This window comes from Scyliorhinus canicula, chromosome 6 (genome assembly GCF_902713615.1).
Source record: "Scyliorhinus canicula chromosome 6, sScyCan1.1, whole genome shotgun sequence".
In the NCBI taxonomy this organism is placed as follows: domain Eukaryota; kingdom Metazoa; phylum Chordata; class Chondrichthyes; order Carcharhiniformes; family Scyliorhinidae; genus Scyliorhinus; species Scyliorhinus canicula.
In genome coordinates, this window is record NC_052151.1 from 171,772,428 (window position 1) to 171,796,725 (window position 24,298).

Consider the following 24,298-nt stretch of genomic DNA (forward strand, 5'->3'; position numbering starts at 1 on the left):
ACGATGCCTGGGACGCGGCCGGTCGGGGGCGGAGCATGGCGGGCCGGGCCTCAGCCAATGTACAGAGGCCATGGCTATGGCGCGTGGCGTACTCTGCGGGTATGGCGCTTTTCAGGGGGCTGAGCATCGTGAAAGCGGCGCCGCCCCGATTTCACCAACATCGGGGATCCTCCGCCCCGTCGCCGAATGCAATTTCGGCATCGGGATTGGCGAATCCAGCCCCAGGACTTGCTGCAAGTTAGGAAACAAGCAACAGAATTTTAATGAACTCAGGAGCAGCACAGTAGCACAGTGGTTATCTCAGTTGCTTCACAGCTCCAAGGTCCCAGGTTCGTTTCCCGCTTGGGTCACTGTCTGTGGCGGAGTCTGCACGTTATTCCCCTGTCTGCCTGGGTTTCCTCCGGGTGCTCCGGTTTCCTCCCACAGTCCAAAGATGTGCGGGTCAGGTGGATTAGCCAAGCTAAATTGCCTTTGGTGTCCATAACAGGGTTAAGTGGGGTTAGTGAGTTATGGGGATAGGGTGGAGGCGTGAGTAGGGTGCTCTTTCCAAGGGCCAGTGCAGACTCGATGGGCCGAATGGCCTCCTACTGCACTGTAAATTCTATGATTATATTTTCAGACAGTGGGAAATCAGACAAGAGCGCATTGGAATAGTTAAGTCTGAAGGTAACTAAGGCAAAGATGAGGATTTCAGCAGCAGATGAACATTATGTGGTGCCAATTGCAGTCTCCTTTCCCATCCTGTTTGATACATCTTCCTCCTTCTCTCTCCATTTTCCCCTCCCTCCCTCTTACTAATGTTATTCCTCATGTCTGATGTTGGATCAGAGTCCCAGATCGCATGTGTGTGTGTGTGTGGAGGGGGGGGGGGGGGTGAGGGGATATATATAGCACCAATCCTATGCTTCGGATTTATTGCACATCCCTGATTGCTTTTGAGAAGGCTGTGGTAAGCTAATTTCTTAGTAGTGAAATAGAAGAAAGGAGGCAGAACAGTTGTGCTTTAACTTGAACTTAATTAGTTTTTGTTACTGTAGCACGGGTTGGTTGGTTGTTTCAGTGTGTGAGCTGAAGATGTGGGAAACCGACCAAGACCCCGAGTCGCTTCACTTGGTCTGCCAGAAGTTGCAAGTGTGAAAACTTTAAAATCCTTATTGTCCGATTTTTGACATTACCTAGTTTCAGGTTGTCAATTCCTGGCACCACATAACGTTGTTAATCTAGTGTCAGTTTGGAACTGAGAATTATAGAAGCAGCAGTTCGATTGGAGGGAATCATGAGAAAAGAAAAATACCGAGTAAAATATTAAAATTGCTTGGTACAATATCCTGCAGAGAAAATTATTTGACGACGATAGATTTTTTTGTGTGTGTTTTTTTTCTGTTTTGCTCGTTATCTCAATCCCATTGTTTATATCTTTTGCTATTGTGTGACTTGAAGGATCTTTGAATAGATTTTGAATTCATTCATTTTCAGTGTGTTAACAACCATGTTTTTTCAGTTTATTTGAGCAAAGTCTCTACTTTTGCTTGAGTTATACTTGTGTTTTGACCCACGTGTTAAATTTCATATCTTTTTTGAAATATTTTTATTAGGGTATTTGCAATTTTTATAATAATAATAACAGCGACATAAACATGGCACAATAAACATTTCCACCCCCATCGCAATCTTCATATCCCCCGCAACAATAAAACAACAGTCTCCCCCCCCCCCCCCCCTCTTTTTGGAATTCTGCTGTTGACACTTTAATTTTCCCGAGAAAGTCGACTAATGGCTGCCACCTTCGGGTGAACCCTAACGTTGACCCTCTTAAGGCGAACTTTATTTTCTCGAGACTAAGAGACCCAGCCATGTCACTAACGTGGGTCTTTACACTGTTAAATTTCATATCTAATACCACATGACGCAGTTATTGTTTTGCATCTGATGCAAGATCCCATTTAAAATTTGTTCCGATTATGCAAATGGTAGTTGCAATGGGAAATTCAGAAATTTCGCCTGAAGTTGTATTGTTTTATTAAATAATAGACCTAACTTTGGTTTGCAGTGTACACATGCCTGTTGCAGATTCAGGATTTATAGTTATTGATCCTTGTTTGATATTTCTCATGTTACCAGATATCTGCGATTCTTCCCGGATAATCAGGTAATGATGCTGACTACGCCAGAGGATCCTCAGTCCATCGTCCCCCGTTTATCCGCCAGATCTCCAAGGTATTAAATAATCAAGTGGTATTCAGATGTTCATCGATCAGCCATATCACATAATTCTAAAAGGATGTTAAAATTTAGTCTGCACTGTAAGACAAATGTTCATATTGCATTGTTAATTCTGTGCACACTTAAGGAGAATTTTAACCTCAAAAAGCAAGCAAGAGGGTTTGGGTTAGGTATGGGAATTAGAGGGCAGCACGGTGGCCTAGTGGTTAGCACAACCGCCTCACGGCGCTGAGGTCCCAGGTTCGATCCCGGCTCTGGGTCACTGTCCGTGTGGAGTTTGCACATTCTCCCCGTGTCTGCGTGGGTTTCGCCCCCACAACCCAAAAACGTGCAAGCTAGGTGGATTGGCCACGCTAAATTGCCCCTTAATTGGAAAAATGATTGGGTACACTAAATTTATTTTTAAAAAGGTATGGAAATTAAGTGTTAAAACCCGTCTCCATCCTGCCCACTTGTGTTTTTAAAGGGAGCAGCTGGCCAACTCACTTCAAGGAGGTGGCAGGACAAGTTTAAGTATTGGAAGGAGGCTGCATGTCTCATTTGTATTCACCATTTGAAATTTAATGATGGACCCAGAATGCTGAGACCCAGGCTATTAGAATAGATGGCATTGAGGTGCGTAGGGAAGAAGTGTTGGCAATTCTGGACAAGGTGAAAATAGATAAGTCCCCAGGGCCTGATGGGATTTATCCTAGGATTCTCTGGGAAGCCAGGGAAGAGATTGCTGAGCCTTTGGCTTTGATTTTTAGGTCATCATTGGCTACAGGAATAGTGCCAGAGGACTGGAGGATAGCAAATGTGGTCCCTTTGTCCAAGAAGGGGAGTAGAGATAACCCCGGTAACTATAGGCCGGTGAGCCTAACGTCTGTGGTGGGTAAAGTCTTGGAGAGGATTATAAAAGATATGATTTATAATCATCTAGATAGGAATAATATGATTAGGGATAGTCAGCATGGTTTTGTGAAGGGTAGGTCATGCCTCACAAACCTTATCGAGTTCTTTGAGAAGGTGACTGAACAGGTAGACGAGGGTAGAGCAGTTGATGCGGTGTATATGGATTTCAGTAAAGCGTTTGATAAGGTTCCCCACGGTCGGCTATTGCAGAAAATACGGAGGCTGGGGATTGAGGGTGATTTAGAGATGTGGATCAGAAATTGGCTAGTTGAAAGAAGACAGAGAGTGGTAGTTGATGGGAAATGTTCAGAATGGAGTTCAGTTACGAGTGGCGTACCACAAGGATCTGTTCTGGGGCCGTTGCTGTTTGTCATTTTTATAAATGATCTAGAGGAGGGCGCAGAAGGATGGGTGAGTAAATTTGCAGACGACACTAAAGTCGGTGGAGTTGTAGACAGTGCGGAAGGATGTTGCAGGTTACAGAGGGACATAGATAAGCTGCAGAGCTGGGCTGAGAGGTGGAAAATGGAGTTTAATGTGGAGAAGTGTGAGGTGATTCACTTTGGAAAGAATAACAGGAATGCGGAATATTTGGCTAATGGTAAAATTCTTGGTAGTGTGGATGAGCAGAGGGATCTCGGTGTCCATGTACATAGATCCCTGAAAGTTGCCACCCAGGTTGATAGGGTTGTGAAGAAGGCCTATGGTGTGTTGGTCTTTATTGGTAGAGGGATTGAGTTCCGGAGCCATGAGGTCATGTTGCAGTTGTACAAAACTCTAGTACGGCCGCATTTGGAGTATTGCGTACAGTTCTGGTCGCCTCATTATAGGAAGGACGTGGAAGCTTTGGAACGGGTGCAGAGGAGATTTACCAGGATGTTGCCTGGTATGGAGGGAAAATCTTATGAGGAAAGGCTGATGGACTTGAGGTTGTTTTCGTTAGAGAGAAGAAGGTTAAGAGGTGACTTAATAGAGGCATACAAAATGATCAGAGGGTTAGATAGGGTGGACAGCGAGAGCCTTCTCCCGCGGACGGAGGTGGCTAGCACGAGGGGACATAGCCTTAAATTGAGGGGTAATAGATATAGGACAGAGGTCAGAGGTGGGTTTTTTACGCAAAGAGAGGTGAGGCCGTGGAATGCCCTACCTGCAACAGTAGTGAACTCGCCAACATTGAGGGCATTTAAAAGTTTATTGGATAAGCATATGGATGATAAGGGCATAGTGTAGGTTAGATGGCCTTTAGTTTTTTTCCATGTCGGTGCAACATCGAGGGCCGAAGGGCCTGTACTGCGCTGTATCGTTCTATGTTCTATGACTGGTGTTATGGCCCCTGGAAACTCAGCAGCTAATCAAAGGAATAATAATAACCTTTATTATTGTCACAAGTAGGCTTATATTAACACGGCAATGAAGTTACTGTGAAAACCCCCAAATCGCCGCACTCCAGCGCCTGTTTGGGTACACTGAGGGAGAATTCAGAATATCCAATTCACCGAACAATAGGGCTTCTGGATTAGGAGGTTACCTGACTTTCCGCCTGCCAGCTGGATTCCAGCTTGCCTGCCTAGACAACCCCATGATCGGACAGCATCCCATTCTCCTGCCTTGCTGCCCTTCCCCCAAGTCTGCCAATCACCTCCCACCCCACTAAACTGGTTGGGGTGTACCAGACTCCTCTCTGCCCAACAGCTAGCCAAACCTTTCCATCTTCTTGATCTCTGCACTCCATTGGCCTCCACTACGCCCCCACCCCCACATTCACCCTAAACATCAGTACTATCAAGTATCCCATGCAAAGTAAGAGGATGCATTATCGTAAGACCAAGGGTGTGTTACATGATGTCAGGCCTAAATTGTATTCCGTCAAATGAAGATAATAGGGAAAGTGTGAGACTTGTCGGAGATGCATGCCATGTATGAAACATTTATGTACCACTCAATTTTCTACGGGGCTATACACAAGCTAATAAAACCTTTATAAGGAATTTAGCTCAAACAGGATTAGAAGGTGGAGGAAGGAGATGGAAGAGGGTGTGGTGAGGAGAGGAACAAGAATGGAAAGAAGGAGTGGAGGAATGACATGAGTAAGAGGAGGGAGGGGAAAATGAAGAGAGGAAAGGAGGAGAATGTATGAAACAGGATGCAAAAGGAGACTGCGATTGGAGTGACAGATGGTGGACCGTTTCTGTTACATATGGAAAGGATTTAATAGTAAAAGAATACGTTTGGGAGTTGTGTGGTTGCTGGATCAAGCGGACCACCACAGGAAAAGTATAAAGCATAAAGCCCAGGCAGGAGAAAGGCGGTGCTTAACCAAGAATCGCATCAATGGGAGTGAAAAACAGATTATCTACCAAAAGGAGTCATCCTAAGAAATATTATGCAGGGTTACCAGTCTTGGAGTGGACAGGATTGGATTGCTGTCACCAAAATGCAGTTGGGAGAGGGTGGATAGAAATAGAGACCGAAAATGGGCAGGGTGATTCCCCAAGTGTTGATATAATGACCACTGCTCTTTTTGATTTATATTGATGACCTTGGGTATACAAGGCATAATTTCCAAGTATGCAGCTAAACTTGGGAATGTGAGGAGGATCTTAGTTGAGGAAAAGAAATTGGTGAAATGAGCAGACACATGTCAGATACAATCTAGTGCAGAGAAATGTGAAGTGGCGGATTTCAGTAGGAAAAATAGGGAGAGTATCATCGAGCTAAATGGTTCAGTTTTAAAGTGGATAGATGGGCAGAGAGATCTGAACATGTACAGAAAGCCACAGTACAGAAGGAGGTCATTCAGCCCATCGAACCTGCACCGACCCTTTGAAAGAGCACCGTACCCCTATCAACCCCGTCCTATCCCTGTAACCCCATAATCTAACCTACACATCGCTCGACACTAAGAGGCAACTTATCATGGCCAATACACCTAACCCGCATATCTTTGGACACATGTATTAAAATCCTTGAATGTGGCAAGGGAAGTAAGGATATGGGATCCTTGGCTTTATAAGTCCGTGCAGAAAGTACAAAGGCATGGAGGTTACGCCAATCTTTTCTAAGTCGTGGGTGCTACTCCAGCTCGAGCATATGCCCAATTCTGAGCACCACAGTTCAGGGAAGATGTCAAATCCTCAGGGAGGATGCAGAGGAGGTGTGTTAGAATGGTAGCAGGAATGCAGTTACATGGAGTGACTGGCTAAGTTGGGATCATTGGCCTTATAGCAGCGAAGGTTTTGGATATATTTAGTAAAAGTGTTCAAAATCATGAAAGGCATTTGATTGAGTAAATAATGTGAAACTTTTCATTGACAGAAGGGCCAGTGACTAGAACACAGATTTAGGGCAATTGGCAGAAGAACCAGAAGAATTAAACTAATTTGGCAGGGGAATGGGAACCGGATCTGTAGTCCAGCAACTAAGGAAGCCGATATTCAGGACGCCAAAGCATGTAGTGATGCAGTGGGGAAGGTAATACTGACAAAGGAGAGTACTTGCAGGCAAGGAGATGGGTTGAAGTGTGTATACTTTAATGCAAGAAGCATCAGGAATAAGGTGGGTGAACTTAAGGCATGGATCGGTACTTGGGACTACGATGTGGTGGCCATCACAGAAACTTGGATAGAAGAGGGGCAGAAATGGTTGTTGGAGGTCCCTGGTTATAGATGTTTCAACAAGATTAGAGAGGATGGTAAAAGAGGTGGGGGGGTGGCATTGTTAATTAGAGATAGTATAACAGCTGCAGAAAGGCAGTTCGAGGGGGATCTGCCTACTGAGGTAATATGGGTTGAAGTCAGAAATAGGAAAGGAGCAGTCACCTTGTTGGGAGTTTTCTATAGGCCCCCAAATAGCAGCAGAGATGTGGAGGAACAGATTGGGAAACAGATTTTGGAAAGGTGCAGAAGTCACAGGGTAGTAGTCATGGGTGACTTCAACTTCCCAAACATTGAGTGGAAACTCTTTAGATCAAATAGTTTGGATGGGGTAGTGTTTGTGCAGTGTGTCCAGGAAGCTTTTCTAACACAGTATGTAGATTGTCCGACCAGAGGGGAGGCTATATTGGATTTAGTACTTGGTAATGAACCAGGGCAGGTGATAGATTTGTTAGTGGGGGAGCATTTTGGAGGTAGTGACCACAATTCTGTGACTTTCACTTTAGTAATGGAGAGGGATAGGTGCGAGCAACAGGGCAAGGTTTATAATTGGGGGAAGGGTAAATACAATGCTGTCAGACAAGAATTGAAGTGCAGAAGTTGGGAACATAGGCTGTCAGGGAAGGACACAAGTGAAATGTGGAACTTGTTCAAGGAACAGGTACTGCGTGTCTTTGATATGTATGCCCCTGTCAGGCAGGGAAGAGATGGTCGAGTGAGGGAACCATGGTTGACAAGAGAGGTTGAATGTCTTGTTAAGAGGAAGAAGGAGACTTATGTAAGGCTGAAGAAACAAGGTTCAGACAGGGCGCTGGAGGGATACAAGATAGCCAGGAGGGAACTGAAGAAAGGGATTAGGAGAGCTAAGAGAGGGCATGAAAAATCTTTGGCAGGTAGGATCAAGGAAAACCCCAAGGCCTTTTACACATATGCGAGAAATATGAGAATGACTAGAGCGAGGGTAGGTCCGATCAAGGACAGTAGCGGGAGATTGTGTATTGAGTCTGAAGAGATAGGAGAGGTCTTGACAAGTATTTTTCTTCAGTATTTACAAACGAGAGAGGCCATATTGTTGGAGAGGACAGTGTGAAACAGACTGATAAGCTCTAGGAGATACTTGTCAGGAAGGAAGATGTGTTGCGCGTTTTGAAAAACTTGAGGATAGACAAGTCCCCCGGGCCTGACGGGATATATCCAAGGATTCTATGGGAAGCAAGAAATGAAATTGCAGAACCGTTGGCAATGATCTTTTCGTCCTCGCTGTCAACAGGGGTGGTACCAGAGGATTGGAGAGTGGCGAATGTCGTGCCCCTGTTCAAAAAAGGGAATAGGGATAACCCTGGAAATTACATGATGTGGAGATGCCGGCGTTGGACTGGGGTGAGCACAGTAAGAAGTCTTACAACACCAGGTTAAAGTCCAACAGGTTTGTTTCAAACACGAGCTTTCGGAGCACGGCTCCTTCTTCAGGTGAATCACCTGAAGAAGGAGCCGTGCTCCGAAAGCTCGTGTTTGAAACAAACCTGTTGGACTTTAACCTGGTGTTGTAAGACTTCTTACTGGAAATTACAGGCCAGTTAGTCTTACTTCGGTGGTAGGCAAAGTAATGGAAAGGGTACTGAGGGATAGGATTTCTGAGCATCTGGAAAGGCACTGCTTGATTAGGGATAGTCAGCACGGATTTGTGAGGGGTAGGTCTTGCTTTACAAGTCTTATTGACTTCTTTGAGGGGGTGACCAAGCATGTGGATGAAGGTAAAGCAGTGGATGTAGTGTACATAGATTTTAGTAAGGCATTTGATAAGGTTCCCCATTGTAGGCTTGTGCAGAAAGTAAGGAGGCATGGGATAGTGGGAAATTTGGCCAGTTGGATAACGAACTGGCTAACCGATAGAAGACAGAGAGTGGTGGTGGATGGCAAATATTCAGCCTGGAGCCCAGTTATCAGTGGCGTACTGCAGGGATCAGTTCTGGGTCCTCTGCTGTTTGTGATTTTCATTAACGACTTGGATGAGGGAGTTGAAGGGTGGGTCAGTAAATTTGCAGATGATATGAAGATTGGTGGAGTTGTGGATAGTGAGGAGGGCTGTTGTCGGCTTCAAAGAGACATAGATAGAATGCAGAGCTGGGCTGAGAAGTGGCAGATGGAGTTTAACCCTGACAAGTGTGAGGTTGTCCATTTTGGAAGGACAAATATGAATGCGGAATACAGGGTTAACGGTAGGGTTCTTGGCAATGTGGAGGAGCAGAGAGATCTTGGGGTCTATGTTCATAGATCTTTGAAAGTTGCCACTCAAGTGGATAGAGCTGTGAAGAAGGCCTATGGTGTGCTAGCGTTCATTAGCAGAGGGATTGAATTTAAGAGCCGTGAGGTGATGATGCAGCTGTACAAAACCTTGGTCAGGCCACATTTGGAGTACTGTGTGCAGTTCTGGTCGCCTCATTTTAGGAAGGATGTGGAAGCTTTGGAAAAGGTGCAAAGGAGATTTACCAGGATATTGCCTGGAATGGAGAGTAGGTCATACGAGGAAAGGTTGAGGGTGCTGGGCCTTTTCTCATTAGAACGGAGAAGGATGAGGGGCGACTTGATAGAGGTTTATAAGATGATTAGGGGAATAGATAGAGTAGACAGTCAGAGACTTTTTCCCCAGGTAGAACACACCATTACAAGGGAACATAAATTTAAGATAAATGGTGGAAGATATAGAGGGGATGTAGGTTCTTTACCCAGAGAGTAGTGGGGGCATGGAATGCACTGCCTGTGGAAGTAGTTGAGTCGGAAACGTTAGGGACCTTCAAGCGGCTATTGGATAGGTACATGGATTAGGGTTGAATAATGAAGTGTAGATTAACTTCTTAAGGGCAGCACGGTAGCATTGTGGATAGCACAATTGCTTCACAGCTCCAGGGTCCCAAGTTCGATTTCGACTTGGGTCACTGTCTGTGTGGAGTCTGCACATCCTCCCTGTGACTGCGTGGGTTTCCTCCGGGTACTCCGGTTTCACCCCGCAGTCCAAAGATGTGCAGGTTGGGTGGATTGGCCATGAAAAATTGTCCAAAATTCTATGATTAACCTAGGACAAAAGTTCGGCGCAACATCGTGGGCCGAAGGGCCTGTTCTGTGCTGTATTTCTCTATCTATCATAACATAGGAAGGCTTTTTTTTACAGTGAGCTGTGATGATCTAGGAAGCATTATCTGAGAAGCGTTAACTATTGGGGTGGTGGAAGCAGATTCAAAGTAATAATTGATAAATGCTTGAAGGCTTTGTAGGACTGTGGGGGAAAAGGGCACGGGGATGGAATTGATTGATCACTCAAAGAGCCGGCACAATCAAGGTGGATCGAATGGCTATTTACTGTGCCATATCTATGAAGTGATGGAATTTTGAGTAAACTCCTGACTTTTCCTTTTATGCATTTCGATCATCCTTCTGTTCTACTGTTGGAGTATGACACAAATTAGTTTTAGAAGTTTGAACCTTTAAATCTTTGCAGCCCATCAGGATGTTAAAGTAATGGATGGAAAGTAGACAGACCTATTACCTGAAAACAAAAGTGGTTTTTAAAGTCAAATCACGTGCATGAGTTTAATTCGCCCTGACATGATTTATGAATTAATCTCATGAAATTTTTGAGGGGGGAGTCTTATTCATGAGCATTCTTTCTACTTCACCTTAGGATGGATGCTGTTCTCTTTGGTCATTATCGTCTCTCACAAGAAACGGATAACCAAACCAAAGTATTTGCTGTCCTGGCTAAGAAGAAGAAGGAGGAGGTGAGAAACTGGAGATTGTATCATTCTGCACATAAATAACAGAAAATGATTTTTAGAAACCAATGGATGTGGCATAAATTTTAATTTCCTTTAAAAAGTGGCTGCATAACTTCTTGATTTGAGAAACAAAAATGAAGAAATATTCTAAGTAAAGAGTAGTTAGAAACTTCGAAAATTTTCTGAAGGCACAGTGAACACAATGGATCATTGGACAAATCCTCTGTGCGGTGTTGCTCTCATGGAAGAGTTAAAAAGGTCTCCAATTCAGTCCCTTTCTGTGTTAATGTTGGTGGTCTCTGATGGAACAACTGGGCTGCATTTATTCTCATTGTTAGATTAGGAAAATCAGCCTCGATATCCCAAATCATGAACTTTCTGTGCCTAGAAATGTCTTCAATGTTCAGATTAGTTATATGATGGCAATGACAATAATAGAGTATCAAACCATTGGATAGAATTCCTTTAGGCTGACTAACCTGACTACTCTGCTACTTGAGCATTATTTTTGAAAGGAACTGGAAACATAGAGACTACAGTTAGGAATTTCCTTTCAGTATTTCATGATGTTAATTCCTCCGAGATGCGGCAGACGTGGGGTGGGAGTTTCCCAAAAAATGATTAAGTGTAATTTTGGCTGGGAAACTCTGCTATTCGCGCCGGAGCCAGCTGCACAGTCCGGATCGCCATCTTCATCCACTTGGTCAAATATTTTCCCGCCCCCGCATGCAGCACATGCACCTGAGTCACCAGGTATCCGATTCGCACACCCCAGGGGTCAGCTGAGCAGTGCAATCAACGGGGTGCTATATTTAAATGGATCTTCAGCATTCACTGTCAGTCAGGCCAGGAGAATGGCAGCAAGAAGACTCTGCACATAAATTATTGAAGAGTTTATTGGAGGGGGCCCTCACCGGACTTCTCGATGCCGTGGAGGTGAAGGAGGTCACAATATGGCCACGTGTTGGCAGAAGACTACTCAAGCAATATCACCAGTCCCACCTGGGAGGTGGTGGCAGCAGTTGAGTGCAAGCAGCATGACCAGGAGGACCTGGTGCTCTGCTGAAAAAGATGAATGGCCTCTTACATGTGTACGGGTGAGTTACCACATGTCTGTCCCTGCATTCATCCCTTCTGTCACCCCTAGAAACCCACGCAACCGCCCAATACCCAACCTCCCAGCATTATCCACGAAACCCCGCGGAACTCCTCATCACAACCCCCTTCTGCCTAACCACTGTGTCCATGAATGCCGAATGTCCCTGACCCGCCAGGCATCCAGCTCACAGTGTCTCTGTGTTTCCGCAGAAGAAATTGTCCACAACAGGAGGGGAAGGGAGAATACGGATGGGTGCATGCCCGAGCTCTAAATCCTCACTCCCTTCGAGGAAAGGGCAATAGAGCTCACTGGGGATGGACAGAAGTGTGCTAACACCAACAGCGGGGTTGGCCTGCCGCCCTGATGTCCGGGTCCACTGCACCTTCATCCCGATGACCTGTCTCAAGTGAGTTATGTGCCCAAACATAAACAGAGCCGGGAAATCCAGGAGAGAGGGTGTCAGTGACATTTGTGCAACTGTAAGGCCACTTGGAGGAGTCCTAAAGCCTTCAGTCGCAGCAGATATTGACGGCGTTGCATCAGAGCCATAACTGGCGGAGTCCAAGGCACGTCTCTAAGGACCATGGATGAGGACCTTAAGAGTATGGTTCAGGCACAGAGGTCCATTGCTGAGGGCTTTAACACCATGGCATCTAAGTGGTCAAGCTGCCAAGACCCTCTGGACACGCTGCTCAGAGTCGGCAGTCGGTACTACGTGTGTCTAACGGGGGCGGGTGCGCGGATTCCCTCCCGGCGGGGAATTCGGTGCCAGGTTCAAGTCTTTCGCGCTACCCAATTGGCCGTCAAGGGGAAGGGATACAACACACGCACAGGAACTGGCGGGCCTCCAGGACTGGCAGAACCAGGTGACGTTGAGGCTTCTGGAGTTCACTCCAGCTGTCCCTCCACAGGCCTCAGATCAATCATGATCTTATTAAATGGTGGGACAGGTGCAAGGGCTGAATGGCCTACCCCTGTTCCTATGTTCCTATCCCAATGAGTCACCAAGAGGCCCACGTGCACCCCAAGGGAGGAGGAAGCACTGGAACCTATGCTGGGGCCTTCCACCAAGGTGACTCTGGCAGTCTCCAGCCTTTCTGAATCCCTTTTCCTGACACCGGCACAGCTCGGGGGCAGCGGACGGAACAGGGTGCTGCAGAGACTCCCGAAATGTGGCCGGACACCTCCAGGTCCAGGCCCTCCAGAGAGCACCCACTCAGGGCATCTCAGGCTTCAGGCCAAGGAAAGCAAAAGGCCACCTCCATTTCTGATGTGTATCCTGGGAATACACCGAGACATAGTGGTAGGTCTTGCAAGATTTAAGGAGTTCTAGGAGCACAGAATGGGCTTGGGTGAAGTTAGGCACCAGTAATTAAAGTTAGTGTCACTATCACTCGTCACCAAAATAAAATCTTTTAAAGTTCAAAACCTCACTTTCTTTGGCCCCTCTCCCACTGGGAAAGGTCATCGTCCCATCTGAACTTTTCCCACATGTCCTCATACCTGAGAGAACAGTTAAACATAATGACACCCATAGTGACAGACTTCCTGGAATGTCTCTGCCATCACTCAGTGAACTCTTCACCTTGATGCCTTTCCCTCTTTGGAACTACAAAAGTAAGAAATGTACCCCAGACCCTCACACAGACACGAGCCTGTTGGTGTTCGTTCAACAGACAAACAGGAGTCCGACATGATCAGAAGCTGAGGAGCATCTCAGCTTTCCTCACTGTGGGTCGTCATCACCCTCCTGCCTTGACATGAGACTTAAGAACATGAACAATCCAGACCCAACACCCTGATCAGATGTTAATTAACCCTTCAGTTGGTGGGCGGGGGCGGAGTGGAAGCGAGGGGACTGTCCAGAAGGATTCCACCAGACCAGTCAAGGCAGCTGCTGAAGCGCATTGTCAGGATACCAATGCACCGCTCTAGAACCGACCGGGTGGCACTGTGAGCCTCATTATATTGGTACCCCACATTGGTCTTGGGTCTCTGCATTGGCAGCATCAGCCAAGAGCTCAGTGGGGGTAATACTTGTCCCCCACGAACCATCCCGGCGGTCTGGAGCTGTTCTTGAAGAACCTGGTCATCTGTGATTGCTCCCAGGGAATCGTGCACAGAGATGCATAACGTTCACGCGGTCATCGCACAAGAGCGAAACATTAAGGGAGTGGAACCCCTTCCAATTAATAAAGGAGACTCCCTGATGCCACACTGCTCTTTACGCAACACGAGTTCCATCGATAGCCCCCGGGAGTCCAGCGATGGCTGCAAAGCCCGCAGCCCTATCAGCCTGATGAGCCTCGCCAAGTTCGAACTTGAAAGTATTCCAAGGCCCGAGCATACAGAGCATCTGTAACCTCGCAGATGCATTTATGGGCTGATGATTGTGATATTTCACATGGGTCACCAGTTGAGCCCTGGAATGAGGCACAGGTGCTGCACTATCTCCTTGCGGTATATGGTGTCTGGCTCCATGAAGGACACCCAGCTCCTGTAAATCCTTGATTTCCTCCTATGCCTTCAAAACCCTCCTTCAACCTGATGGGCGGTCAGCCCTTGATCCTGCCCAGGCGTCCCCCAGCCTCCTGGCACTCCATCCTCCCTGGGTTGGGCAACTTGTAATGGTTGGAGTCTGTCCTGTTCCAGCATGATCAGTATAATGGCCTATTTCACAGGATCCATCCCGTAAAAAATACAGAACTCTGGGAGGGATGAGAGAAGAGACAGTCAGGTTAGTGTTACATCCCATTATCCTCAAAGCCTCCCAACACCTATTACCCTCCTGGCCATGGAAGCTGTTATACCTTCACCGTCTCCAGCTGCTAGAGCTAACTCGGATGTCTACAGCCTATCCAAATCATTGCTTGACCAGCCACAGTGTCTACCCTTGCCCTTCCGAGTCGCCAATGTGCTTGCGTCTGGTCGTTTGCTCCCTTTATATCACAGTCCTTGGGTCTCCAACAGGTGGGTTCGGTGATGCCCCTTCAGGATCAACTGAATGCCCATTTGATCCTTGAGGACCTTGGATCCACCAGGCCATTCGAGTGGTCGCAGCTGCAAAGTTCAATACGTTCTCTCCAGATGGCCTGCACCCAACCTTCATCCCTTGTCACAACTCCTCTCTTTAAGTTTGAGACTGTGGACAACTGACATTGGTGAGGGTCAAATGATGGCACACAGCAGGCAGCACACACCAACCGCAAACTCCATCCCGGGAGAGACCCCTGACCTGCCCCCTCACCCTCAACCTGCACCTCTTCTTCCACGCCCATCGCTAATTATATCACAATTCATTCAAATCAGGATCTCGCCCTTCCTAACTGACAGCCTGATTAGGTCAGCGACATGGGTACGGGAAGGTCGTGTTCAGAGGTTTCACGGGTACAAATCCCGTTTTTGGCCCCTCACGAGATTTGGAGGCCATAACGGGATTTACGCCCAAGACGAACAGGCCCAGAAAACTTTGCCTGTGGTTTCAGCTGTACGTGTGCGGTGACGAAGCTGGGATAGCTTTGAGGAAACTCCCAGCTTAGGAAGAGAGAAAAAATAATTGATGTGTTATATTCCTTTTAATTTTATATCATTGCAAATATTAATATTTTTTAAATTACCTTATTCTGATTGTCGTAATCAGGAATAGGTTGTCAGGAATCTGGTTGTCTGAAGTGTTGATTTAAAAAATAAAAAATGTGATTTGTTCTCTCCTTTGTGCAACAGAAAACTGCAGAGTATCAGAAATATAGATTTCACCGGCGTACTCTTACTTCTGCTCCAGAGGCAGAGCACAGTTTTCATGTGGGATTACAGCTGTGTTCCAGTGGTCGACAGCGATTTAACAAACTCGTTTGGCTTCACCACTCATGCCTGATTACCTATAAGTGAGTATTAAAGAGTGTATTGCTGTAATAATTAATAGAATTTTAGAATCCTTAATGTGGATATTTTAAGCGAAAGCACTGACTCTTCCTGGGATGTGATTCCATGCGATCCGCTGCCCACTGCTGTTTCTCACCAGTGCATCTAGGCAGCTAGTGGGCTACTGACCAAAGATTGGGAGGCAAAGGCATGATCCTGTACTTACCTGACATACTGTAACTGATATCCGCACAGCAGAAGTCACCGGACATGATGATCTGAGTTCCAACATTGTAAAATGCTTCTTTTTCCAGAAGATGTAATTTATTCTGCCCTAAAGAAAACTCCGATCTCTAATGTTTTTCACCAACCACTAGAGTGAGCCAACTTCACCAGGAATTAAAATGCCTGTTAAACAAGTTCCATGACACCAGAAGGTCCTAAGTCCTGGGCAGGGGGTCAGACAGTCCTGGGTTATGGGTGGTGGCGGGGGGGGGGGGGGGGGGGGGGGGCAAGTCAGCACAAAGTCACACGCTGGGGGTCGGTCAGCCCTGAGTCTGGGACATGAGGTGGGTCAGTAAATCCCGAGTCTGACGGCAACCCTGGAAGGGGGTGGTGTTGAAAACAGACTGTTGAGTGAATGAGTGAGTGGTGTAAGGGAGAGGGGCTATTGGGTGAGTGGGATGCTGAGTAACCCTTTGGTTGGAGGTGTGGCGGGGGAGTATCTTGTGTTTGTGTGGTATGAGTTTTGAGAAGTGTCAATAGGTCAAGGAGGTAGACTGTGAGCAAAAGTTTTTGTGGAATGTTCAAAAGAGCCGCATCCACCCCGCACTCTGTTTCGCCAGCACCCATCTCCTGCCTGGACCCTGTTGTGGAAATGTCCCTTATTTTATTTCCTCAGTTGGTTACCCTGCAGCCCAGTGGTAAATTTGTGGTTGAGAGAAGTTTATTGAATGCATGTGGAAGCTGACTTTGCAAACCATACTGCAGGAAACTACCTGGATGAAAGGTTTGGGGCACAAGAATCAATCATTGAGGAACTCCAGGGTGACTATTTGGAGCAGGAGGAGAAACCAGGTTTGAAGATGTGCTGGATGCATGGGGACAGTTGAAAGTGGGGCCATTTTAGGAGTTCCATGGAGTTGTGAAACAAACGAAGATGGCATAGATGGCGTTGTCAAACATAGCAATTATGTCAGGAAAGATGAGCATGGAAAATGCTACATTTTTAAGCCTCAGGATGTAATTTGAGACTTTAGCCAAGGGACTTTAGACGTGAGCAGGCTTTAATGTCAGCAGCGCAGCCCTGTAAAGATGATGCAGCTTTGCATGAATGTTAAATCTGTACAGGTACAAGCTGAGTGTCGGCCTTGCTCCTCTTAATTTCACTTTTAGGCTAGGTTCTTACTTCACATTCGGGATGTGTTTGCTCTGCAACTGCAGGGTTTGTGTGGTTACACCCAGAGATTGAAATGTACAAATACATTTGCAAATGCAAGAGTTTATATCGTGCAAATTAATTTTAAGAAAACTGGCTCAAGATTTTTTATGCGATGCAGTCTGGAATTCAAAAGTTTTTGTATGTAAGATGGCAAAGTGGAAGTTGCTGGCCAAATTTTACATCCCAGATCATTTATTTTGTTTAACCATATTCCAGTAATTATTTTCTCTGAGCATGTTTACAACCGGTTGCGATCCTGTTCCTTGGATACTGACATTTATTTTCTCGAGTGCTAATGTAAGAACTTTTGTGTTCAGAATACATGTAACAATTTTCTTTGTACAATGACATGGCAACCCGTTCTTTTACTGTATCATGTGTTCCATACAATTAATCGCAATTGTTTGCTGCGTGACTCAAATTTACCACAATCAGTTGATGTCTTTTCAAAGAGAATTAGCTGCTCATCCAGAATATCCACTGAGTGATTGAAGTACTTTTATTTTAGATTTCCAGCATCTGCAGTTTTATCATTTAAATACTTGTTGGCCTTTTACCCTCTATTGAAACCAAACCAAGCGATCAAATTCTCCTCAGTGAGGGAATGATTGAAAGATCTGTGCTAACTCTTGGCTTCTCCTGAAGCCGTTAAGAAGCCACACACCCCATCAAGTCCATGCTGCTCTCTGTTGAGCAATCCAATTATTCCCATTCTCTTGATCTATCCCCACAGTCCTACATGTTTATTTTCCTCAACTGTCCATCCAATTTGCTTTTGAAATCATTCACCGTCTCCACTTTCACCGCCTTCATAGACAGTGAATTCCAGATCAGTACCACTTGCTGAGTAAAAAAAGGATCGTTCTCACATCCCCCTTGCATCTCTTGCCCAAAACCTTAAATCTGTATCCCCCAGTCCTTGTGCCATTAGCTATTGGGAACATAATTTTTTGGTCTACCATATCTAACGATATCATAATCTTGTACACCTCTATCAAATCGCCCCACGATCTCCTTTTCCCAAATCAAAACAACAACAAACTACTCTTGCATGGCCTTGCAGCTAAAATCCCTCAACCCTGGGACTAGTCTGGAAAATCTCCTCTGAACTTCTCAAAGACCTTCCCTCCATCCTACAGTGTGTGACCAGAATTGGAGGCAATACTCCAGTGTGGCCTAACCAGAGCCAGTAAGGTCCAGCATAACTTCCCTGCTTTTACACTCAAGATTTCTATTTAAAAAGCCGAGATCCCATATGCTTTGCAAACTACTCAATGTGTCCTACAACTTCCAAACATCTGTGCCCATGAACTCCCAGTCTTATCAGTCTCTGTACACCCTTTAGAAATGTGCCATTTAGTCTGTGCCCTTCTGCCAAAATGCATCTCTTCACACTTTTTTTAATTAAATTCGATCTGCCACTTGTCTGTCCATTCTTCCAGTCTATGTCCTGTTGCAGTCACTAGGTGTAATTTGCACTGTCTGACACAAGTTTGGTGTCATCTGCAAATTTTGAAATTGTACTCTGTATTGCAATAACCATATAACTATAAAAGCAGAGATCCGACTGAATCTTGGTGAACACTACTGTCCACCGTTCTGCAGTCAGAAAAACAACTATTTACTGTGACTCATTTTCTGTCCTTAAACCAAGTTTACATCCAGTTTGTCTAACATATTCTCCCCGTGTGTGTGTGGGGGGGGGGTTTCTCCAGGTGCTCCTGTTTCTTCCCACAGTCCAAAGATGTACGGGTTTGGCCATACTAAATTTCCCCTTAGTGTCCAATGATATGTAGGTTAGGTGAGATTATGGGGGTAGGGAGTGGGCCGAGGTAGGGTGCTCTTTCAGAGGGTTGATGCAGACTCGATGGGCCAAATGGCCTCCTGCGCTGCCGGGATTCTATGATTATGTGTTATCTTAAAACCTATGTAGCCAACATCCATTGCATTTCCTTCCTCGACATTCTCTGTTACTTCATAAAAAAATTCAATAGATTTGTCGAGCATGATTTATTAACTCAAACCTGTCCAAGTGTTTGTTAATTATTTTTGTTTGTCTGATTATTATTTCTAAAACCTTATCAACCACTGATGTAAAACTGACTGGCTGGGATGTCACATTTGTAATTTTCCAATCCTCTGGCACCTTGTCCCATATTTAGGGAACATTGTTAAGCCCTTCCGCTACCTCCATTGTTACTTTTAGCAAAACTGGAATGCAGGCCATCCAGACCAGGAAATGTCACTGTTCTAAGCATTGCTAGCCTTTTTGGTACATTGTTCGTAACAATTTTCAGCCTATCCATTACCCCGACCACTTCTCCTAATATGTTTCATACCCTCATCCTTAGCAAACACTGATATAAGTGACTTAAGTATTCTAGCCTTTCCCTGCGCCTCTGCTCTCTATTATCTCCTTTGTTACTAATAGGCCCCACCCTGCCACTTACTACAGCTTGGTATTTACATGTCAGTTTTTATAGTTCCCTTAATGGTAACAACATGCCATTTTCATATTCCCTCTTTGTGGGCATATTTTGCTGTTTACCTCCTCCCTCTCTTACATAATTTGGCCCTTTTTTGTTTAATCATATTCTTCATCTTCCTCGTTATCCAAGGGGCTCTAGTTTTAGTTTCCTTGCTTTTCACCTTTGTTGGATGTACCAAGCCTATATTTGAAGCACCCCTCCTTAAAAATCGGCAAGTGTTTTTTTTGACATTTTTTTTTTCTGTCAGTCCTTGGTTCCATTCTACCCTGGTTGGATCCCCTCTTATCGCAGTAAAATGGCCTTCTTCCAATTTGGAGTTCTACTTTGGATTGTGCCTTGCTCCTCTCCATTATTAATCTAAACCTGATGACACAATGATCACTGTTACTCAAGTGTTACTCAACTCTTGGTTTAAATACTGAAATTAATGTTATGGATATTCATGGCAGGAAAGTTTTAATAGTTCCTAACATTTACAAACATAACACTTGTCTCCATTCTTAATTTTCAGAACAATTACAGAACTTGCAAATATGACTAATTTTTAAATTTCATCTTTTAGGTCAACTGGCGAGACTGCTGTTACCACATTTGACATCGATAAAATGTACACACCCTTGTTCTTTGCTCGTGTGAAGAGCTTTACAGCATTTGCTGAAACCCCTCTTTAATTTGATCATTTCTGTCAGTTTAGGTTTAGATTCATGGCAGAGCATTTTTATCTTCTACCTTTTGCATGAGTGGAATGGCATTAACTCTACAAGAGGAAGCAGCTTTCTGATATTGGATATAGGATATTGCAGAATCGGTGCATTGAAGTGCTGGGAGTATTGCAAAAATAAGGTCTGAAATCTCAATCAAAGTTTAATTGTGTTGTGTCACAGATTGATTTCTTTAAATGATACGCATAAAGAAATTTCAAACATCCATAGTTAGGCTTGGGGTTTAAATATAATTCTTTAGGCTGTTATCATTGGTGGCATTGTTTCAATTTTACTGGCAATATCTTGGTACTGTTAGAATTTTTACACTGGGTTACGGAAATGTAACTGTCGGTGAACTGTCTCATTTTTACTACAAAATTGAATTATTCATGTTATCTGAGACTGCAGGAAAACAGTCATCGTCTCTCTTCATGTCTTCTGACTTCAAAGCTTTAATGGATTTAGAGATTTTTTATTATTTACTTAAACTGAAATTATGTTTGGATAACAAGAAAATAAATGTTTTCTTCCAATTGACTTTGCTGTTCCTTTATTGAATGTTCTCTCTACACTACTAGGCTTGTGCTATTTTAAATATTGTGCAAAGAGCTGGGTAATCAGCAACTCGACTTTTGTTTGCTGAATCCCTACATACTAAAGGCTTGGCTAAATGAATCGAATGAGGCAATTCAGATGAGTACAACTACTTTTAAAGAATTTGGCATCACGATAGATTACAAAGCTCCCATTGCTGCACTCAAAAGTATCAAAGATACCTTTTTGTGGGGTATGGGTTTATGGGATTTCATCCTGGTTAAAATTTAATTTCTATTCCAGTTTATTTTTATAGCCATGCAAGTTTTGACTCGAGAACTTTTCAATCGTGCAGACTTCTATTATCAACTGCAGTTCTGTGCCCTGCCCTAAATTATTAAAGTGTTATTACTTTGGTGTAAGCAAGGTCAAACCCCAGTCCTCGAATGAAAGATTTTCCAATTAATGACAGACTTACCAGCTCCTCTGTTACTGTTGTGCCAGCCATAAATTTGAGAATGTGAAACTTCACTTGACCTCCCCAACAGAGCCCACCTAATGTGAATGCTGGAAGATTGCCCTTCAGAAACACGTGGTTTCGTTTGGCCTTCATGTACTGGCAAGAAGCTTCTGAAGCAAAGTTCCATGCACGATCCAGAAAGCCGAGATATTCCATGTCTGAAAAGCTCATTAAGCTTCTGGCATAAAATTAATGTAGAATTTCATTCAGAAGGGATTTTACTCATATCCATTCACTTTGACAACATTTTAACCACCAACATTGAGGCACTTGGATATCAAGAAAACTTTCTCTACATCCCGCATAATTTTGGAGCTGCATTAGTCTTTCTGATTCTAGGGGCTGAAATTTCTTGGCCCATTTGAGATGGGGTGGGAAGCAGGGGTTCTGGCAATATGGCAGAGAAGGTCTTCGGGAGGGGAGCCTGACATCTTCCCACTGCCATGGCATGGGGGCTGCACTGTAGCACAGTGGTTAGCACTGTTGCTTCACAGCACCAGGGTCCCAGGCTCGATTCTCAGCTTGGGTCTGTGTGGAGTCTGCACGTTCTTCCCGTGTTTGTGTGGCTTTCCTCCGGGTGCTCTGGTTTCCTCCCACAAGTCCCGAAAGACTGCTTGTTAGGTGAATTGAACATTCTGAATTCTCCCTCGGTGTACCCGAACAGGCGCCGGAGTGTGGCGACGAGGGGATTTCCACAGTAACCTCATTGCAGTGTTGATGTAAGCCTACTAGTGACAATAATATAGATTATTATTATTATCGCCAGCGGTGAGAGCCTAAGCAATGTGGCCAACAGCCAGGTGACAATTGAGCCATTAAAATGGCCCGGCTAAAGGCCACTTCCCAACCTGCGGGCATTTTCCCACTTTGGGGGGGTTCCACCGCTACTGGGGGTGATGACTAGGTAACTCCTGGTAGCCTCCGTGGGGAGGAGGCTTCTGTCAAGGGAAACCCATGGTCCACGAATGGACACCAATGGCAATGGCCCCATTCCCAATACAGCAGTAGCACCCAATGAGCCACCACTTATCGTCAGGTTCTGAGTGGCCTCAGCTCTTCAAACATAACCTACCTGCTACACGTGGGCTCCTCAGCATTGAGGCACCCTATCTTGGTGATGCAACATCAGTAATGGCCACTGCTTACAGAGGCTTTGCTGAGCTGTCAGCCCTCAGTTAACTGGACAGTGCCAGCAAAATGCTGTCACAGGATCCTGCTGTTCATCAGATAGGGTCAACTCCCTGGCAAGCATGACTTCAACCCCAACAGCAAAATTCAGCTCTGGGCTACCAGCACTGATCAGCTCACCTTAAAAGATGAATTTTAACCATTTCAGAAATTTAATGTTTTTCAGAGCAAGATTTCAAGTTAATGCCAAATTGTCACATTTGTCTCCTGTAAATATGTCCCCTAAAATTTGGATTGACATTGCCAATACTCTTGGTCTTTTGAGGTTGACAGACCAGAACTTTTTATCTGATTAATTTGAATCCAGAGCAGCATGCTAGTCACTGCTCTTCAGAATTATTGCGACTGTACTTCTGATGAATGATGTGGCATTAAGATTAGTAAATGATGAAAACTGGCACAAGAAGAACTTATTATTGTTATTTTACTGCCACTTAATAAGCAGCTAACAACGACTATTTTAGATGTATTTAATTAAATGCAAACCAATCATTCATTAATTTAGAACAAGTGGTAATGTGTTGCAGCAAACTAAATGTAAAAGCTAGCTAATATGAACAGTGGTCCGAACTAAACTGAGCTCATCAAGAACTTGGGCAGCAGGGTAGCATGGTGGGGGCAGCAGGGTAGCATGGTGGTTAGCATAAATGCTTCACAGCTCCAGGGTCCCAGGTTCGATTCCCGGCTGGGTCACTGTCTGTGTGGAGTCTGCACGTCCTCCCCCTGTGTGCGTGGGTTTCCTCCGGGTGGTTCCTCCCACAGTCCAAAGATGTGCGGGTTAGGTGGATTGGCCATGCTAAATTGCCCGTAGTGTCCTAATAAAAGTAAGGTTAAGTGGGGGGTTGTTGGGTTACGGGTATAAGGTGGATACGTGGGTTTGAGTAGGGTGATCATGGCTCGGCACAACATCGAGGGCCGAAGGGCCTGTTCTGTGCTGTACTGTTCTATGTTCTAACTTCAGGATATATTCTTAAACGTAACTTTACTTGATCGTATTCAAATACGGCACATGTAGTTTTATCCATGTAGGTATTTTTATTGGCATCACAATTATATGAACACATTCTTCAGGCTGATACTGACATTTAATAACATTTTCATACTATACATTGTAAATTTCAAAATGAAGCATTGTAATGAAACTACACAAAGCAAAATATTTGTAATCGGGAAAAAACAGTGATATATGTCCCTCTTATCAGGGTGGAAATTTAAAAAGAATGGTCTATTTTTTCTGTTGCGGTAATCAAAAATAATCCCTGGATGATACAGGACATGACATGGGTCAAATATAATAAGAGCACTTGTAATAAACCCCCAAAAGGACATCCTTTCCTATGCAATTTGAGAAAACAATTTTCCTCGTAATTGGGTTTCTGAACATTCAGATGGAGACAGTTGTGTATTCTTGTTTCTTTTTTTTTTAAATTATCAACCAAGCAAAGGCTTGATTTAGAGCTTTAAATTCTGCACAAGTCAACCTCTGAGTATATTATCATTAATCCTGAGGTAGCCTGTCTGAGAAGCAGGAAACATTGGACAGTGATTAAATCATTGCACCATACATCCTATGTCAAAAATGTCAGCAATTTATTTTTACGTGGATGAATGTTTTCTGCATTTATGTACATTAATGAACTGAAGAAGTGAGTGTTATATTTTATAGAAATTTGATCATAACACAGTTGTTAATGTTTGTGTTTCACAGAATATGCTGCAGAATTTCATAGGGTACCAGCACAAATCAGTCATTGTTGATGCATTGCAAACATGCAAAATAGTTCTCAAACTTATGAGTTGCTGTTTTTGATATTCTTTCATATAATTTTACCCAATATTTACTATAAAATCTAGAGCAGAAATTTCAGCATAACTTAAAACTATATTTGATTTTGTTTTTCTTTTAATGTTTAAGTACA

General features: G+C 44.5%; 1 protein-coding gene across 3 annotated transcripts in view; it reads left to right on the forward strand.

Moving 5' to 3' along the window:
- The window catches only part of fbxo9 (F-box protein 9), a 118,956-nt gene extending 98,282 nt beyond the window's left edge, over positions 1 to 20,674 (forward strand). For all 3 annotated transcript variants that reach the window (XM_038800440.1, XM_038800441.1, XM_038800442.1), the window contains 4 exons: positions 2,122 to 2,217; positions 10,450 to 10,546; positions 15,366 to 15,526; positions 19,996 to 20,674. In XM_038800440.1, coding sequence (XP_038656368.1) covers positions 2,122 to 2,217; positions 10,450 to 10,546; positions 15,366 to 15,526; positions 19,996 to 20,104 — 463 coding nt within the window. In that variant the 3' untranslated portion in view covers positions 20,105 to 20,674. The remainder of the gene's footprint in view (positions 1 to 2,121; positions 2,218 to 10,449; positions 10,547 to 15,365; positions 15,527 to 19,995) is intronic.
- Positions 20,675 to 24,298: the final 3,624 nt, after the last annotated feature.